At 46.5% G+C, this 20,834-nt stretch overlaps 1 protein-coding gene across 11 annotated transcripts in view; it reads left to right on the forward strand.

The window, feature by feature from the left end:
• Positions 1 to 20,834, forward strand: part of LSAMP (limbic system associated membrane protein) — a 1,540,275-nt gene that overhangs the window by 1,303,835 nt on the left and 215,606 nt on the right. For all 11 annotated transcript variants that reach the window (XM_075906335.1, XM_075906328.1, XM_075906364.1 and 8 more), the window contains one exon: positions 1,382 to 1,507. In XM_075906335.1, coding sequence (XP_075762450.1) covers positions 1,382 to 1,507 — 126 coding nt within the window. The remainder of the gene's footprint in view (positions 1 to 1,381; positions 1,508 to 20,834) is intronic.

Raw genomic sequence — 20,834 nt, forward strand, 5'->3', positions numbered from 1 at the left:
GTTAGGAAGTTTGCACAGTGTCTTTAGGCCTTGCTCTGCAGAAGCCAGCTAGATGGGCAATCACAACTGTAGAAGGACCCAGCTGGGCTGTTTTGAATATTGAAAGGACTATGACACACCGTGACAGTTGTGGCACATCTCTATGCTTTAGTGCTTCCCCAGGTCGGTCATGCAAGATGCTTGCTAGTTCCCAATGAGTACCCAGCCTTTATCAAACATGAAGCAACAGCAACAAGATAATAGCCTGTGATCAGGATGCTAGTAGCAGTGCACTGCAACACAATGCGATTGCCATAGGCAGATACTCAGAGCGGTAATATCCCAGGGGGATCATTCTCCTAGCTGAGTAGTCAGAAAGCAGCTAACAGGAGGGTATATTATTAAACATTCCCTTCTCTATCCATCTTCCTATACTTGCTGGTTTTTTGGTGGTTACTTTTCCTATTCTGTATTCTCCCTCCATACCCCTGTGTGTAAAGTTGCGCTCTTTTGCTACACTTGTTGAATGCCACATCCATGAAAACTAGCTGCTTTATAGCTTACACCTCTTGTTTAACTCAACAACAGTATTTACATCACCACTGAATTTATCCCCTTGGAATTCAATGAATTGCATAAGGCAATAGGCCTAATTAATAAAAAATCATTCCTAAGGGCATCAGTCCCAGGTTTGCTCTTGTCCATGGTTTCTGGCTCTCCTCTAGCCTTGCCCATACCTCTGTTTTACTTCCCCCTTTCTCCTTCTTGCTCCTTTCTCTCTGCCCAGCCTCCTACAGAACCATTCCCTATATCCTTCCATGTCATCACCTGCGCCTGGGCCTCTTTCTGGTGCTACAAGTGGCCAATCCTTCTTTCCTTCAAATCCACTTTTTAAAGGGACCAGCTCCAGGAAATCCCAAGTCCTCCTATACCTTCTGTAAATGAGAAATGCTGTCACACACACCAAGCAAAAATGAAAAGGCTGGTGCGCCAGAAACTTTCCTTTTTGAGCAATTGTCTGCCATACAATACCACCCTAATAAATGTCTGTAAACTTACTGAACACAGTTCTGTTCCAGCTGCAGTGGAGGCCTCACCTCCACTAAGCAACTGATTTTTTTTGTCACTACCACAATATGATCATTCAAGTCAGGTAGAAACAGCCTCTGGGGTATCCCAAGTGCTTTGTGCCTGAATAATTGTTTTGCTTGTCTATTTAGACTGCAAGGCTAAGAGCGTGACTTCCTCTGTGCTTTGGGCTGTGGCAGAGTGTAACAAACAGTAGCAGCAGCAGTAATTAGTGCTGTGCATGAGCAGGTCCAACAGCTGACTTGTGGTAAGTCAGGCTCATGGGCCCTCGGAACTCTGGGTAACCTGCTCCAACATTCTTTTGTCTTCACAGTGCCACCAAAGATCTACAACATCTCCTCGGATGTCACTGTGAATGAGGGCAGTAACGTGACTCTTGTGTGCATGGCTAATGGACGCCCCGAGCCTGTCATCACCTGGAGACACCTCACCCCAACGGGTAAGTCATGCAACATACTGCTTCTGCATGCACTGCTGGTAACCACAGGAGGGTTCATTCGTGTGTTTGGCAGCTGCAAAGAGGGGTAAAACCATATGATGAGCAATGCCTTTAAATGTATGGAGGGAATGTTGCACATTAGGCTGTACAGGACATAATTATCCGTTTTGACTCAGGGAACATTTTAAAGGACATCCAGTAGGAGCTGAATATGCTTGACTCTCTGCTTGCATCTTAGGTGTTGACTTCATTTAGCTGCTGTAGTTTCTGCCACAGGGGAAGAGGGACTACATCCACTAATGGCAGAGAGGGAGGGGAGAAGATCTTACCCATCTAATAATAAATCCAGTAGGACCCTTTGAAAACCACCAGACTAGCTTCCGGCCCTTTTGTAGCAAAGGATCATGTGCTGACATGAGTCATCACATGTTACTTTCAGTCTTTGTAGACAACCCCTCTGCACCCCATTAAAGCATGGGATAGCAGAAAAGGAAGCCACGGTAAGACACAGAGCAAGCAAGAAATGAGACAGCTCTGTTCCATTATTAATTACTCCTTTGCTACTGCGGCACTTGGCAGTCTTGAAGAGAAAACATTCCTATCATTAGCTCCACTGACCTCATGGGGCAGACAGCTAGGGAATCAACAAGTCTCCAGGTTATTCATCCCTTGAAAATTTATCACTGGGAAGAGAACAGGACATATGTGCCTCTCATCCATTCCTCCCATTGCTTTTCTTTGAGGGGAGATGTTCTTCTCCCTTATTTATATCTAGCTCCTGGTTCCATTCCAGTCAATGGGGAAAAACTCCCATGGGAGCAGGATTGGCCCTTGAATATGGGATTTAAAACAAGGTATTGTAATGTTTGCTTATTGAGGAGGGCTGTGGGCTATCAACATGCCCCTTTTCCTGCTCCAAACTTAGGGGAGTGTAGATTGTACTCCACATTTCCTGTCTTCCCCATGGGTCAAATCAAAATCTGCCCATGTTAAACAGCATTGGGACAGCTGAAATTCAGACCCTTATTTTGTCCTTTGACCCAACTCTAACAGAAATGGGGGGGGGGGGGGAGGAAAAATTCTGCTATGAAAAGGTAGAGGTGAGCATAGAGCTGGGAGGAGAGGGATTTCTTTGTGGTGTCATTAAGTGCCTGGTGTTTCTCTTCCATTATTGTCAATATTGAGCATGACTCTGCCACTAAAGTACGTAGAAAAATATGACCTAATTTTTTCTTTAATTAAGTTTTGTGTTTACAGTCTGCTAATTCGCAAGGGGCAATTTTACTATAAGATGCATTTTTTATTGAACCTTTGATCTCCTTGCTGTATCAGAATTTCTGTCCTCACTTCTCCTTCTATCTCTTTGTATTCAAGTGGGAGATAGTTCCTTGTCATGCTCAGAGCGCTTTGTAGCATTGTTTGCTTTAACACGTGGCTATTTGTTCCCATGAAGATTTAATACAAGAGTTCCAGACTTCAGAGATACCGCCTGTGTCAGTGTTCAGAACCTATAGCAATAGGCACTTTTGGTAACTAAAGACTGTAGATGGGTAGTTGCTTTATGCAGTTGATTAACTGTAGAGCCATACAATAAGGTGTACATTAGCATGTCCCTTTGCCTGCCTCACCTGTACTCTGCCTGCTGATCCACACTGGGATTACTTCTAATGTTCGCAGCCAATTGTTGGGCTTTCAAAGAGTAGCCATTAAAGCAACATCAAGGATAGATAGCAAAAGGTCCCCCCCACCTTTTCAAAAAATTTGGAATGGCGTCATTCTGAGAGGCAGGCGGAGCAGTCCCAGTTTTCTGGCCCTCATTTAGGCCCTCATCAGTTCCTGTCTCAGCTAGTTCAACTTCTTCTTCTGCAGCCTAGGGGATTCACGTCTTGCCCCACCTCTGTTCACTCAGGGTATGTCTCCACAGCAAAGTTATTGAGAAATAACAGCCCTTCTTTCGAAATAACTTTCCTAGCGTCTACACAGCCAAACCAATATTTCAAAATTAATTCAAAATAGTGGAGGGCTTGTTTCGAATTTGGTAAACTTCATTCCATGAGGAATAACACTAAATTCGAAATAGCTATTTCGAAATAAGTGCTATATAGACACTTATTTCGAAACTAGCCAATTAGCCCATCATAAGATTTTCAGTTCTCTCCTCCATGTCGGTCTTCTCTCCTGAGCCTCCGGTCTCTTGCTCCGTCTCTCTCTCTCCTCCTCCTTCTGCCTCCCCCTCTCTCTCTCTCAGCTCTCCTCCGCTTCCTGCCTCTCTCTCCGTCTCTCTCTTTCTCTTCTACTCCCCCTCCTGCCTCTCACTCGGGGGACCACGGAGCCCAAACAGGTGTTTGGGCTCCGCACTCTCCATGCTGCATGGGGAGCATGGAGCCCAAACAGTCGCTTGCGCCACTTGCTCCCACACGGCGGCCTGGCTGAGCAGCGCAGAAGTCAGCCGAGCGCCACGGCGGGAGGCGAAGGGGGGTGGAGCGGTGATGTTCACGGCCGGGGGCAAGGCCTGCAGCTGCTATCACACCGCACGTCACCGCCCTGCCCCCATTTCCCTCCCGTCTTGGCGCTCGGCTGACTTCTGCACCACTTAGCCGGGCCACCGCGGGGGAGCAAGCGGCACAAGCGGCCATTTGGGCCCCGCACTCCCCATGCAGCATGGGCCACCCAGAGGGAACAGCCAGCAATTCAGCAATAGCACCTCCCAGAGGGAACAGCCAGCATTTCAGTGTTACAGACTCTCAGACATTGGGCTACTATATATTTCGAAATAGGGGGCCTACAGACTCAACCAAGAACACTCCTCTCCCTCTTACCCTCTCCGGAGCCCTTAAAGGGTTTGACTCTGGCCACAGTGCCTGTGCCAGCCCCAAGCCTGCCAGCCCAGAGCCAGCAGTCACTGCCCCTGACCCAGTGGCCCCAAAACCTGAGCCAGCAAGCCACTGGCAGCCAGCCCTCCACCACTCCCCAGGAGCAGTCTGCTAGCTCCCAGGAGCCTGCTAGGGTGGAGATCATGGACCATATTCAGGTTTGGGGGGAATGCTCTAACGTCCATGACTTCTGCACTAGATTGAGGAATGTGGCCGTCTATGGCAGGATAGCTGCCAGCCTGGCCACCAAAGGCCACATGCAAACCCAGAGTAGGTTCGCATAAAAATCAGTTGGCCCGGCGAGACCCCCCAACCCTGAGCCCTGAGCTTCCCCTCCCCCTTCTTCCCCTTGCTTCCTCCTTCCACCTCCCTCCTCCCAGGTTTCCCCCTCCCCTTTCCTACCCTCTCTTCTCTCTCCCACCTACTTTCCCCAGTCTCATCAGAGTTTCATCCCCCGCGCAGTTTTGTTAAATAAAGAGAGTTTGTGTTCATGAAAATACGTGTATTTTATTTTACATCAGAAGAGTGGGGAGTGTTAGGGAGGGGTAAGTGGAAGGACATGAGGGAGGAATGAGGTACAAGCCCCCCAGTGGGGCAGACCAAGGAGGCTCTTAGTGCTCCTCAGGGTGGAAGCTCTCCCGAAGGGCCTCCTGGATACTGACAACCTCCCAGATCGACCTCCCGGATGGCAGCCTGGCTCACAGCAATGTGTCCACGAGAAGCACCAGAGTGCCCAGGGGCCGTTCTGGCTCCATGTTGCAGAGTGCTGTGGTGTCCCGAGTAAGGGCAACCATGATTAGGCTTCTGGTCTGTTGAAACCTGCCTGTCATACTGTATCGTCTCATTGGATGTGGGGTTTTGTGTGTGATCCCCTATTTTACACCCACCCATTGTATCATGTCTTATAGTTAGACTGTAATTTCTTCAGGGCAGAGGTTCATCTTTAATGTTGTTTGTATAGCACCTAGCACAATAGGACCCGGTTTATATTGAGGAATCTAGGCTTCAATACATTGTTTGACAATCCTAACTCTATTCCAGACCTATCCCACTTACAAACAGTTGTCTTGATACATCATTTAGTCCTAGTCGTGCTAGATCAAAGGGCATTCGGTCTTAATATCACCATTATATTGCACATTCAGAAGCGAACTGAGCTAACATCAAGAAATGTCCAGAATGGTTTAGGGACATGTGTTTCTGAGTCCTGTATAATTGGTCCTATGTTAAAAACTGTTATCAACCCTGAATGACCATCCCATGTTTCTTTCTATAGCAAGGACTGTGAGATTAGGGTCCTGAAAAGAATCCTGGCATGGCTTTGGGTGCTAGGTGGGAGATGGGATGGGAGGCATGATGGGCCTACAGGAGAGAGGGCTGCTCAGGCTTGGGGCGGGAGGGGTCGAGGCAGTGATGGAGGCTGAATGATGGCCCTGCTGCTGGCTTGTAAGGGTTCTGAGCTGAGCTTGTGGCTGGAGGAGTGTCTCCCTTCTTCTCTCCTCACTACCCATGCAGTTGTCAATTCTGGGGCTGCTTCCAGGCCAGTTCCATGGCATCTTAGAAAAATGCTGTTCCTCCCCCGCAGGGGTGCACCATGCAGGTGGTGGGACCTAGGAACGTTTTCTGCGCACAACAGGTGAAGCCCAAGTAGCAGTAGGAGGCTAAAGAACCTGTTGCTGCATTCTTGCCTGCCTGGGCTCCCCCAGCACTACAGCAATGGTGCTCTCTCAGATGGTTGGTGGCAACCCACTGCTTGAAAAGTCCTGATATGTTTTTCATATGTCGGTGGCTGGGTTACTAGGTTGCCTGAGATATATCAGCTTCCAGGCCTCTGCGTGACAGAAATGTTAGCATCAGCATATCTGGAAATCACAAAAAATAATCTAAATTAGTTTTCCTGAGAAATAAGTGTCAAAATTTTAGAAGTTTGTATTTCAGAATGTGCCCAGTCTTGAAATGGGCTCTGGATAATCACTGGAAAGGCAGCTCTCTGGCGGGGCAATGCTCCTGCTTCTAGCAGTGGCTAATCAGTCCTTAAAACTACCCCCAAGTATAATCTACTCAGAATGGTGGAGGTTTCATTCTCTTCTTTCGCTTGATCCACATTTCTCTGTCAGGTGTTTGGTTTTTGTTTGTTACTCTTTCCTGTGCAGGGCGTGTTTGAGTTGTCCATAGGTTGGGATGTTAGAAGCAGTCCTAGCTTAGAAGATAGATTAGAAGGCCAGTCAAAAGGAGAGCTTTAAAACATGGCTGGATGATGTAACATGTGATTGCAGAGCAAAAGGAATTCATTCCCTGGTTAGCATGCCTGTATATGAGGGCTAATGGACGGAAAGAGAGATCTAAAAAACCCAAGGGGACAGAATAACTCTTTCTTTGTGCACTAACTGAAAGGTGTGGCTGGCTTCTTTCTCTCTGCTTTCTTTCATTCTGTTTATTAATTGCACATTTTGGCTAATCACCTGAATTAGTACTGGAAGAATGGCATTATTTCTTGCTGGCTGGAAAGTATGGAAGAAGAACAGAAGTGATAAGAAAACAGGCCACTGCACATGCCGCAGAAAAAAGGGATGCTTTTCATGATGCTTAGATTCCATGGGGATGGACATCTAAAACTACTATGCACAGAAAGATCAATGGTGATTAAGTGAGAAGTAAAATTCTTCATGAAAACTATTCTATGCTTTGCCTTTCCTTCCCCTCCCTTCCATGGTGTGGAGGGGAAAAAATAACACATTCTTCTCACATCAGCTACCAGTTTGCAAGCCCGGAAGCTGCCTGTAGGAAGCTCCCTTTCCTCCCCCATGAGATTGCTAAATTGTGACTTGCTGTTGCCTGTATCATTTGAGGCAAGGAAAAATAATCCTTTAATAATTCAGATGGTAAATATCAATGCAAATCAATTTTAATTCTTGGAGGTATTCTTGTAATGAAAGCTGAAATGTCATTCCTTGGGATGTCATCAGTTCCCAATTCATTCTCCATTGCTGTTGGGGTGGCAGAGAGATGGATTTTGAATGAGCAGTATGTGGCCTAGGGACCACTGGCAGAGAGCATGTCAGGGGGTGTGTAGGGTTTTACAGGGATCCCCTGGGTCAGGTATGTACACAATGGTTCATGAAAAGGTACCATATAAAGTTTCCGCTAAGCCAGTAGCCTGCTGGGTAACATAATTGTGAAACATGTTGTCATGATTATGAGGGTTAGCCAGAAGCCTGGGGATTAAGAGGTTAACTACACCTAGCCAGGTGGAGTGACCAGTAGGAATGTAGGTGGGACTTTCAAACTGGGACAAAGGAATTTGGGTTTTTTCCTTTCTCCCTTTTGTCTCTCTGGGTGTGCTCTCTGCAGCTACAGAGAGGGACAAGCATGTCTCTCTCTCTCCAAGACACCATTCTCCATTTTCTGTAAGTAGGGTAAAGTTTAGGTAGTTTCGTTAGACTTTATTGTTTTAAGGGTTGGGTATGGGATCTGATATCTGCCACTGTTTAAAAGATGTTTTGGCTTTTCTTTGTAACTAAATTCTAGGCCCATGGAGTTTCTCCATGAGTATATTTTGTTACCTTCCCATCTAGTCATTATGCCTGCAACAGGAATATTGTTGTAATAATAAAAGCTCTTTCTTTTCTTTTTATTAACCTGGCATTGGTTAATGGTGTGCCCTGATTTTTATTTTAGGGGTGAGATTTCCCAAATGATCTTTCCCCTGGTTTCTTTATCAACATTTGGGTGGTGGCAGCGGAAGTTTTATTCCCAAGATCTAGGGTTTTTAAGATTTTGGGGGAAGTTTTATACCAAAGCCTGGTAGATAAGGCTTTGGGTTACACTTGCTGGCCCCCACTTTTGCATTTATCATGCCAGAGTGGCGAAGGAGCCATGACACATGTAAGGATAATATGTGAGTCATTCTGTATACTAGAAATTATGTTCCTAAAGCCTTAGGTCACCAAGAAGTGTCATGATCCAAACAGGTTTCTTTCGGGTAGGGAATAACACACTCTTATCTCTCTGTCTGGTCATTTGGGTATAGTATATTGTGGTGTCCAGAGTATATGCCTACTTCCTTACAGACCCACAGGCAAATCAAGAGACTGTAAAATCTATAAGAAAGAAGTATATAGGAAAAAAGAAACAATAGAAGGAATCCTGTTTATGAATAAAGACAGTGGATTGTTGGGATGCATCTAGGTGCAGAGATATCTGCTGGATCTTTCACTGTGGAGGCAAGCTGGCAGTGTGATATGTCTCATGAGTAGAGCTCTCCGTGGATACACAATTGGTATCCGCATCTGCATCAGAATTGGCAAAAATGAGCCACGGATATAAAGCAGATATCTGCACATTTGCAGGGTTCTAGTTACAAATGTTATATCTATATCTGCATCTGCTTCCATATCTGCAAAAACGAGCTACAGATATCTGCATCCATGTCTGTGGATGCAGATATATGTGTATTTGCAGGACTTTACTCATGGTTGGAAGATCACAGTAATGCCTGGTTGGAAAATATTGGAAAGACTTGGGGTGAGCACTGCTGTAAAAGACATGAAAGTATCTAGGGAAGTAAGTATTTTCTAAAATGAATGTTATGAATATATTTTATGTCTGTTTCCAGTATTACTACTTGCTATATCTCTATACTTTGGCAAACAAACTTATATTTGTTTTCAGTATAAACATATCCACGTGCTGAGAGTCAGGGAGGGTGGGATAATATCTTTGATTGGACCAACCTCTGTTGAGAGAGACAAGCTTTTGAGCTATGCAGAACTCTTCTTCAGATCTGGGGAAAGTACTCGCAGTGTTACAGTTAAATGCAAGGTGGAACAGACCGGTTAGCATAAGTTGTTAGCAAGGGACCAGTCAAGGCGAAATGGCCTGATAACATCTCTGCAATAAGATTTTTTAAAAGGGAGTTAGTGGGTAAAACGGGAGCAACAAACTATATATCCAGTGTCTGCTGATTCCATGAATTTGTGTCTAGCAGATTAATAAATTTAGGCTCCTGGGCTCAACTTTTGAAGCTGTTTCTGTATGTTTCCTTTGAGGATGGATAGGTCATCTATAGAGTGATCGCTTTGTGAACAATGTTCACCCATAGGTGATGAGGCATTTTTGTCTTTTTTATTATTATTTTCCTGTGAGAGGTCATTTGAGAGTATAGTGAATAGCTGGTTTCAGCCACCAAGCAGTTGGAGTATTTAGTGCGCTGGATAAGGCAGGGGTCAGCAACCTTTCAGAAGAGGCATGCCAAGATTTAACTTTCCCCACCCCCTCAGTGCAAGCCCTGACCCCTCCCATCCTGCCCCCATCCGCCTTCACCCCCCTCCTGCCCCACATCCCTGAATCCCCAGCGCACACACCGGCAGGGCAGCAGTGCTGGGGTGAGGAGATGCCGAAGGGCAGAGTCACTGCCCTGTCCTGTCAGGTCCTTTGTCCAGGGCTCGCCCCTCACCTGCAGGCTGCAGCTCCAGGGCTGGGGCAGGCAGAGTCTGGGCTGCCCAGGGCTGTCTCCAGCCCCTGGACAGGTGCATCAGGATGCTGGGGAAGGGTCTCCCCACCCACGGGGAGCAGCCGCAGTTTTGCCCTGGCCTTGGTGCCCCATGGAGGTGGCAGGAGTGTATGACTGGCAGCACCACCCCGATCTGCAGAGAAGCCCCAGCCCTGCCCACTCCCAGAACAGAAGGAGGAGCCTGTAGTGGTGGAAAAGGGGTGTTAACCCCTTAGTTCCCAGGAGCTACATGTCCCAGGGACGCAGAGCCCAGCGCAGTGTCATGTAGCCCATTCTGCTTGCCAGGCCACCCGGCCCCTACGCTATGCTGCGCGTGCCACAAAATCATCTTGTGTGACACTTATGGCACATGTGCTGTCTGTGGCCAACCCCTGGAATAAGCTATAACACATGATGTGATAGACATGTAAGACTCAATGATCCTGAAAGGTGTTATGGGAGGTGTCTAAGTGGTGTGAGTTAAACAGAGTAGTGATTTGGGTGAAACTGGTATGGTAGGTGGTTCTGGTTCTTTGGAAGCAGCGTATCTGCGGGATAGTCTCTAGATGCTCCAGGAAGACCTTTAGAGAGTTTGGGGGTTGGCGTGAGTCTCACTCACCTGTAGAGAGACAGCAGGATCTGCAAGGCCTAGAGGGGAGTGTTTGTGTTACCCGCAGCCAGAGGAGTCAAGGAGCTGACCCATGGCAAACATATACAAGGTCTTCTCATGAACCCTGGGCCCCCCAGAAAGTGTTACACAGGTGGTGAGAAAATAACCAAAGTTCCCCAGCAGAACTATTTTTTTCACTTTATTCTTCAGGCTAGTGGGTTGTAAAGCCAGAGTACCTTTGCTATCCTGTTATAAAGAGGCTCATAGTAATTGTCGATCAGTTTGAACTAATGAGCTGTTCCTTTAGCTCGAATGGCAGAGCTTTCACTGGGAATATTTAGGACTTAGGTTCTAATTCCACTACCACCTTTCTCTTCCCTACCATTGTATTGATATCTCACTTACAGGGGGTGATGAGCCTGTTCAACAGTATATCACCTGGCCTCTTGGCTTGTGACGTTAACCCTTGGTAATGTGATGGGAACCATCTGAATTGGATTCGTCAAGAAACTGGTGCTGCATTTACCTAGCACTGGGATAAGTATTTATGACTGGTTATATTTCTCCGTTGTCACTGCAGGAAATCTTTCACTGGGGAGATTCATCTCCACAAGGGGAAAGGACCCAGCTAGGGTTGCCAGATGGTTTCAGCAAAAATATCCAACAACAACAAACAAACAAAAACACACCAGGAAAAGGTTTGTTGAGAACTTGCCATCTTGCCTCCCTGCGCTGGGCTGGATAACTCCCCAGTAAGCACTAGGGTTACCAGGCTGCCTCCATATTGAGCCAGACAGCCCGGGATTTTCGCCTCTTGGCTTGGAAAAAATCAGAAAGTACTGGACATTTTAGGTGTCCAGTATTTTCTGAAATTTTTTACTGGACAGAAGGCAAAAATAACAGACTGGATAGTTCAATACTGGACATCTGGCAACCCTACCAGCTGCTCTTCCCAGTGACACCGTTTGGGGAGATTAGTATGGGTTATGTGTCATGTTGTCATGCCTTTAACATTTTTTAAAGTTATAATTGAATGCTTATAATTGAATGCTTCAGGGATTAACTATTGAAATCAGGACACTTCCTAATGTGGAAGCATAATATCCACCATTCTAGCTGTTCTGGATAAGTGGAGCATGTGTGGGTTCCTTTTTAGGCACAACTCCCAGGAGGAAGGAACCAGAAAATTCTGAGAAGGAGCAAGGTCGAAAGTGGCTGTCCGGCCCACGTAAATCTCTCTGAAGCACTTGTCTAGCATTTTCCCCCTACTGTTGTTGATTGTATCTAAAGCCCCATTCATGTGCTTGGCACATGACACCCAAAGGAAGAACCAAGGCCTGCCACAAAAAGTTAATCAGACAACCCCCTTCTCCCGCCCAGCATGGTAAATCTTGAGGAGGAAACTTACTGTATATAGATCTGGGGGTTTGTTTCTTGTTACTGCACCATCTTCAGCTCTCCATTCCACCTTCCTTTCTTAGCTTTGCACAAAGAGGGAGTGTGTTGGACTGACCTCTGCATTTTAGGAGGCTTGGGGGGACTGATCATTTTAACACTGAACTTTTTTTTCTTTCCCAAATTAGAATTTCTGTCAGGGTTATGGCCTCTTCTTCACCAAGAACCTCCACCATCCAGGCCTTTTGTTTTTAGGATTCTTGTGTTATTTCCTTCTCCCTCTTGGGACTGACATCATTTCCCCAAACAGTATAAAAATGGGTGCTGGCTCCCAGAGAGACTTGGAGGCAAGCCAAAGTCTAAAGTGTTCCAAGATTTATCCAAAGACATAAAAAGCTGTCAGCCTCTTTATTCTCTTCCAAGCCTCCATCCCCTTTTCTACTGCAAAGTGTTTTTTTACTTTTCCTGCTGGGCCTGGGAGCAGGAAAATATCACCCTTTCTCCTCTGTCTGTGTTCAGCGGATCCTGAAACCTGTCTCTCTCCACAAACGTAGAAGAGGAATTTGATTTTTTCCATCCATACCCAGGCACACATGTGCTGCTCAGGGATCACTCATGTTCTAACAGTGTATCCCTCCAGTCCCACTGCACTGGAACAGCATCCCAGGCAAGCACTAATGATGCATGAGACATTTATCTGAACAGCTTTGATTTCTCTCTTCTGCCTCAGTGGCACAGAGGAAGTGGAGCTTTCTTGGCAGTGCAAGCCTTTTGGCAGTTAAGGTAACGTAAGAAATAGCCCATAGTCTTCCCTGCTTCAACTCTGGGTATGTCTATGCTACCAACCTGATCAATGGGCAGTGATTGATCCAGTGGGGAGTTGATTTATTGTGTCCGGTATACACATGATAAACTGACCAGCAATCACTGCGTTGACTATTGTACTTCACCTGAACAAGAATCACAAGAGGAGTCGACAGGAGAAGTTCTGCTGTCAACACACCACAGTGTAGACACGGTGGTAAGTAGATCTAAGTACCTTGACTCACATAGCTGAAGTCATAACTACATGACTCACATAGCTGAAGTTGTGTAACTTAAACTGATTTCTCCCGGCAGTGTAGACCAGCCCTCTAGCCACTGGAGTGAAGTTGCAGCCAGGGTAAGTTTGCCCATGAGCATCTGGTTAATCATGTTGCCATTCAATAGCTCCAGTGATTTTGCTTGATTTTGCTGGGGACATGTGCTGTCTTTCTTTAGTGGCCTATCCATATTTAGCTGACTGTCTGAGGGCCCTTTTATATCAGACTTGAGAAATGAAGCTGCTCTGTGGATATTTGAAAAGGACCACAGGCTATTTCATAGGAGGAGTGTTTTTCCTAGGTTCTCTGGCCATAACATCCCACCTTTTGCGCTGTTGTGCAGTCTGCGGCCCTCCAACCCCACAAGTGACTGCAGTGGTAATGTGCCAGTTTTGTAGAGCAGCTTGGAAGGAACTGCCGGATGATATTGAAAATCCCTTGAGTTTTTTTCTGGTCACTAGTTTATGAAGATCTTAGAACAACCACGCAAAGGTTGAAAGAGAGCTCTACCATATGCGTCAGTGACAGAGAGAGGAAATACTACACCCTGCAACAGCTAAGTGGGATCCCCACAATAGCTTAATGCACCTTGCCACATCCTTCGCCGTTCCTACCCTCACATGCCCATTGGCATCAGTGTGTCTGCATTGGGGTAACTAAGGATAATTGCTTGTCATCATGCCTCATGGTGCCCCACTATGGTAAGCTAAAGGGACCTAGCTGATTTTCATCTGCCTGTTTCCCTGCAGGCTCTTGCACACCAAATGGGACCCCTCTCCCTACATCTGTTGGCAGTGATCCCCTTGTGGCTCTTACCTGGGAGGTTAAGAACAGCTATGCTACAGAGAGTGATCAGCTAATCCATAGTGAGTTGCCTGTTATGTACTCCCAGTAAAAGGGCCTACTCCTTTATCTCAAGTGGCAGCTGACTGTGTTTCTAGGACGGAAGGTCGTGAATTCAGTCTTCTTAGTACCTGGATGTTACATTCCCACAATGTTTATGGCCTTGGCTCATTATTCAGCTTTGAAAACACTTGTTTTATTCTTGAGTCTCCTGAGATGCAAAGAGGTGATGGGTGCATTGAGAGGGGAGAATTCATGACTCCTGGTGTTCGATGTTTCCAGCATAAGCACGTTTCAGAGTTCTGCCTTAAAAAGCAAATGGAAATGTTGCATTTTTCTATAGATAATATATACTTGTTTTTCCTTGCAGTGAGCATGCTGCTCCCTCTCTCATCGCAGCGGGGAGGGGAAAATGAGCTTCCGTAATAAGAAGGAAAAGTTAGGAGAGCAGCTCGTAGTTTCTCCTGGCACTTTCTCAAAGGACGCTTTTTTTTTTTTTTTTTTTTCATTTTGCTGCTTTGGGCCTGTTCAGTTCTCTCTGCACTGAAGCAGGAGCTGGCTCTTTCTGCAGCTTCCTCCTGCATTAAGGCTGCTGATAGCTCTGTTCTGGGTTGTGTGCTGCAGCAAACACGGTCTTGAAGCAATAGTGCTGAGTTTTATACATATCCCTAAAACCTCACTGCCTTACTCTCACACACAGTAAGGTGGACTCTCACTTCACTCTCCTCCCCCCCCCCACGCACACCCTGTGCCCCCCCTTTCTCATGCTTTGCACTGATCCCAGTCATGAAGCCATTTGGCATGTGCTTGCCTTGCTGGCTCCAGTGACTGTGGGGAAAATACACTGGCAGAAGCTAAGTTTGTCAAACAGTTACAGGTATCAGAAATAATTGAGCTGGACTCAGTAGTCTCTAAGGTGCAAGGAAGAAGGCAGGATGGATTTTTGCTCTTGCATTGCGGGGAGAAAAATCAGAATATTTTCTATTGCCCCCAAGCTCCCCATCCTGTGTTTTTTCCCATCCCCTTCTCAGCCTGGCCTCTCTTTAATGTGTGTTGTAGCAGTATCCACATATCAGGGTAATGGCAGCCCAGCGTGCTATAACATTAAGGCATAGCACTTATTCAGTATGTTCATTCACCCAGGCAGCGTGATCCATTTGGGAGGGCATCAGGAGACCTCAGGTTTATGTCTCTTTCTGCTGCTGAGTCTCTGTGTGAGCCTGGAGCAAGTTGCTGCCTTCCCTTGCCTCAGTTTCCTTCACAGTAAAATAGTGATGATAATGCAGGCCCACCATAGTAAAAGGCTTTGAGGTGCCTAGATAAAAAGACATCCACCCAGGCTAATTAGTTATACATGGTGCTCTCACCTTTACATCACTGTGCAAACAGGAACTGATTGAAGTATGAGCTAGTGACGAACGTGTTGCTCTGTGATCACAGGAGGCTGGTATGTTGGCGTGCAGCTGTCACCGGGGGGATGCTGCGTGGGTGGGCATGCGCTGGGAGAGGAAATGAGGGAAGCACAACTTGAAAGATGCTTTTCTAAAAGGCGGACAGGCACGGAGTGAAAAGATGAGCTGTAAGGGCTGGAAAACCTGAGGCAGCTCAGGATGATGACTAGTAAAGACTTGAGCTGCCAGTCAGCCTCCCACAACAAGGAGCTTTTCTCCAGGGCCCAAGCACAGGAGAAAGGGGCAGGAGAAGGGAGGAGAGAGATGAGGGACCAGACAGAGAGGTGCAGCTCTGTATTTGGACCCCACTTACAGTAGGGCTCCGTCTGTCCTGTCATCTTTCCACCTTGCCCCAATTAAGAGGGGTTTAGTTTGCATCTTCAGGTTTAACTAATGGAACAACCCAACCACCCCTCCCCCTCCCCCACTCCCACTCCCTGCCTGGTGAAAGCAAACAGCATGGGGCTTGGACATTTGTTTCTTTAAATTCTACATCTTTAAAATTCCTTTCTTTTCTTTCTTTTGTTTTCCTGCCGACCTCTGGAAAATATGAAGGGGAAACCATTGAATGGAACAGAGCTCCCTCTCTCCTGAACTCCCACTCAGTGCCCCCCACAACTTCCCTGCATCCTGGGCACCAACTGTGAAGCAGTAGAAATTGTGGGGCGCATGACTGAGGAGTGCAGGTCAGCTGTGAGGAACAGGTACCACTGACTGGTGTGGCCTTTGTGCTTGGGACATGATATCCAACATTTAGGTGGATTGATTATATGGGCCCAAAAGTCAAAGGTGTTAAAATGACCTTGACGCTGCCCATCATGAATCCTTGTTTAACACTGTTTAGTATACAGGGACCTCAGCCTGCTCAGTACCATGGCAATCACATCATTCAACATTTTTTTTTTACCTTTTAGGCTGTGTCCAGACTCCATGCCTCCGTCGACGGAGGCATGTAGATTAGCCAGCTCGGAAGAGGGAAATGAAGCCGCGATTAAAATAATCGCGGCTTCATTTAAATTTAAATGGCTGCCCCGATCTGCCGATCAGCTGTTTGTCGGCAGATCGGGAGAGTCTGGACGCGATGCCCCGACAAAGAAGCCTTTCTTCATCGACACAGGTAAGCCTGGTTTCACGAGGCTTACCTGTGTCGATGAAGAAAGGCTTCTTTGTCGGGGCATCGCGTCCAGACTCTCCCGATCTGCCGACAAACAGCTGATCGGCAGATCGGGGCAGCCATTTAAATTTAAATGAAGCCGCGATTATTTTAATCGCGGCTTCATTTCCCTCTTCCGAGCTGGCTAATCTACATGCCTCCGTCGACGGAGGCATGGAGTCTGGACACAGCCTTAGTAAAGATACAGGAAAGGCCAAAACCAGTATAATATTTAAAGAATAAAGTTTTCATTGATTATATATTTGAGAGTTTTTGCATCTGTCTGTCTGTGAGACTGTTTGTTCAAGAACTTCTCCTAAACCCTAACCCTAATCCTAAGACCTAGGGCCACCAAATTTTCTATGCAGCTTCCTCTTATAAAAGCCACCTTAGGGTTTGGTTGTTCCAGGAAAACAGGAAGTGCCTGGAATGTGATTGTTTCTCACTAATGGAGGGATCTGCGGGCAGGCACAGTTGTACTGAAGAATGACCACAGGGGAGCAGGTGCATCTGTAAGACTGTGGTTGGTTGGGGGAAGGGGCTCTGGATGTCGCTGTCCACAATCCATCGGTAAGGTTCCCATTCTGGTGCTGAGCATGGTTGTTGCCTGTTCCTGTGCTAACCCCCATGCCCAAAACTGGAGCCCAAACCACTCCTTTTCCCCCCAGTGCTGGGAGAGGGGAGCCTGGGCAAACACCACAGCCCCTGCCACCTCTGCTGACCCTGGAGAGCCACCACCGGCATGGCCACTGCAGATGACCCTGGGAAGCAACTGCTGGCACAGCCCCAGGAAGCCTACCCACACCTCCCAGCCCCCTGTCCTGAGTTGTGCACCCCTCCTCACCTCCTTCCCCGAACCTTCACAAGAACCCGAGCAGAACCAGGTAAATCCTATAGGTTTATCTAAATCTCATTTCCTTTCCCTTTCGATGTAGAAACCCCTGAGAAGGAACCACCCCCATGTTTCACAGTCTTCTAGGTGGTATTACAGGTGGTGGTCAGAGCCATCCCTAGAGGATGGTGAATTGAGGCAAATGCTCTGGAGACCGTGCTTTGGGGGCCCTGCAGGCTAGTGCAATTGGTTGGTGCAGCTGGTCCTGGAAGTGACAGATTCATCACTTCCGCCCTGAACCTTACAGTCCCTTAGGGTGGCAACTATCCTTTTTTGGGGGCGAGAGGGGAGGGCAGTGGGAAGAAAAGAGGTTAGTTGTGGTTGGATGCAGGAGTTATTGTTAAAGGCTAGTACCATTCACACACACACACACACTCTCTCTCTCTCTCTCTCTCTCACTCCGTCTGTCTCAAAAGGAGAGAAAACAGGGCTGAGCGGTGTCTGTCTCTGGCACTGACTCTCAATGGAAGCCTCCTGGCTGGTAAAACATAAGCATGACACTCTGAGCTCTGGCAGCTTTTTGCCAGCATAGAGTTGTTTGGGGCATTGCTTTTTGCTACCTCTTTCTGGTCACAAGCTTGCAGCCATGTTGTGAAATACTCAGTCTTGTCTGGCTAAGCCAGACTCTTATTAGATTGAAGAAGAAGGAGGGGGCAGGAAAGAGAAGAAATAATTAGTTTGGGAAAGAAAGGACACATGCGTAGAGGAGGCACCACATCTCAGGTGGTGTTTGGGATTCACGTGAAACCAGTGAGGGTGGTTCTGTCATCTGGGTACCTCCTTTGGCCCAATCTGTCAGGGTATCTCTCAGGATCAGGAGAGCAACGGCTCAGTAATGTCATAGTACTTTAAAGACTAACAAGATGGTTTATTAGATGATGAGTTTTCGTGGGCCAGACCCACTTCCTCAGATCAAAAAAAGTGGGTCTGGCCCACGAAAGCTCATCATCTAATAAACCATCTTGTTAGTCTTTAAAGTGCTACATAGTCCTGTATTTTGTTTCAGCTATACCAGACTAACACAGCTACATTTCTATCACTAATGTCATAGTGAATCCCAATGTCATAGGAAATAGTGAGGGTTGCAGTCATGGAGGTGAAGTTTGCTCCTTCCCTTTCTTCCATTCAGTAGTTGTTATGCTGACACTCCTCCACTGCTAATTTTTCACCCTCCAAATCCTCTCTCTGAGGAACTTAAAGGGGGATAATGAGTGAAATAGCCCATGTCTTTGTTATTTTGTCCTCCAGTTGGGCCTAAGTTCCAACACACCAATTTTGGTTCACTGATTTCCCATCCCACATTCTCCTTGTTTACTAGGCATGGTCTTAACATAGTCCTTGAGGCCTTTTTGTTTGTACTAATTCAGTCTCTGTTTCTGTGCCTGAATTGCACAGGTTGATGGTTTTCCATGTAGGTGTCTTTCCTTCATCGCTTTTAAATTTACAAGCCCTTTGATCTCACTGTATGTTCCCTCCTCCTTGTGTGATGGGAACGTGACAAAAGGAGGGACAGATCAGTTCTCTAGGAAAGACAAAGAAGGTTAACAAAGACTGTTCTGAGCTGGACCTTAACAAAACTTTTAGGCCTGTTCTCATTGGCCATGTGGAGTTAGTAGGTCAGTCTGTCCAATAGAAGATGTTTAGTGTTGAAATTCCCAATACTGTTGCCACTGCTCTGCAGCTATTGAGTGTACAGGTTATGGAGCTGCAAGTTACAGCTCCACAGTTCAGGCTACCTCAAAGGTTTTTCTCACTGAAAGCAGGAATTTCCTTTGGTATGAGGAATGCAGTGTACCTTCTCCAAATTTACAGGCCATAATGACTGTGAGTATGCAACCATCTCAGTGGGTTGAGTTTCACAAATCAAGTTTCATAGAATCATAGAGCTGTGGAAGAGACCTCAGGAGGTCATCAAGTCCAGCCCCCTGCCCAAGGCAGGACCAATTCCCTGCCCTGAGAGCAACCAGGGCAACAGCAAAGCCCAAGATCAGAATAAGCCTGGCACTGACAAAGGCACTGCTGGCATCGCTCTCAGTTCTTCATACAATTCATATTTTAATTGGCATATGAGGAAAAATATGTAATATATAATGGAATTCCCTTTGGAAACCGACACTGATTGACTTCTGCTGACCTGTATGTGTCCTGGTGCTAGCTGAAACATTGCTTTAGTCAGAGACTTTGGGGATCAGAGAATAGAGTTTGTTTAAAAAAAAATGAACCTCATCCAGGAGGTTTTGCAACTCGCGCTAATAAGAGTCTGTCTGTCAAGCTTAAGTGGCATCAAGTGGCTTAGAACAAGGGCTCTTGGGCATTAAATGGTTCCTACCAAATACCAAGCCCATTACTATGATTGGCTGTTATAGCCCTCTAAACGGCAAAAGTGATTAAATTGGTCGTTATGAAACCCTAAAGATGCATAATTATGAAAAATAAGGCTCGAGTGTGCAAAGATTGCTATCTCACTGGCTGCTTTGTATTTCAAGGAGGAATCAATGCAGCCACACGTGTTTTAGAAGCAGACAGAGGTTGCTTTATTTGTATGCTGAAAAACTTGAGATCCCTATAGCCTCCAAAACTGGGTGTTCTACATATGCCCGTTCATATGTAAGGTGTCTCATGCATCTGAGCAGTGCATCCAAGGCAAACTATAAAACAACCCAAGGTCAAGGGACCTTAGTTCTGACTTGCAGCAACCTGCTATTCCCACTGTTGGATTGCCCATGCAGCCTGGCCTATATGCCTTGATTCCGGCCTGCGTCCTCCCCACTATTCCCCTCCTGGGCTCCTCACCTGCATCCTGGGACTCCCACTTCCTGATGTGCAGCTGTCCAGCCCCACTCATCCAGATGTGCAGCTCTCCTATTCATATATGGATAGCACAAGAGACAGAGCAGAATACAATGCAGATTGATTCAGAAACACATTCTGCCCACCTCAGCCAGCCCAAGCTTGCTAAACCTCTGGTGCTCCAGGTTTGTGCCTTTCTTGAGCCGGAGACTGGAGCATTGGCAAGACCCAGTCCTATGCTGACTTTCAGCAGTAGTAGTTGTCTTTTTTACTTTCTCTTTGGTACTTTTCCAGCCCAGGGCAAGTTTAACCACCACCTCAAAAATAAAACCAGTAATTCTGAGTTGTGCATCACCTTGGGAGATACTTTGGTTACCTGGATTGCAGAGAATTGCTTTCCAGCTATGCACTAGGTGAATCACTTGGCCAAACTTCTTGTTTTTCTTAGTGGAACTAAAAGATCATAGAGACATTTACTTCCACCACTTAATCCCTGTATGTCTGGAATATAAAGCTCTACCAGATACTCTTCCAAGACCCTCTCCTCATTTTCATCCCAATTTTTTCCTTCTTTCTTTGTTCATTTCTTCCTATTCTCTGTTTCTTCCCTCCTCTTCACCCACCTTGATTTGTCATCTCTTTTGTTTCACTTGTTATACGTATTTATTTGTAAATCAAATCCTCTTTTACAAATGGTGGGCCTGTCTGCCACTCATGGCATTACCCATATTTAACAAGCTGCTCTCT

This window comes from Pelodiscus sinensis, chromosome 1 (assembly GCF_049634645.1).
Source record: "Pelodiscus sinensis isolate JC-2024 chromosome 1, ASM4963464v1, whole genome shotgun sequence".
Lineage (NCBI taxonomy): Eukaryota > Metazoa > Chordata > Testudines > Trionychidae > Pelodiscus > Pelodiscus sinensis.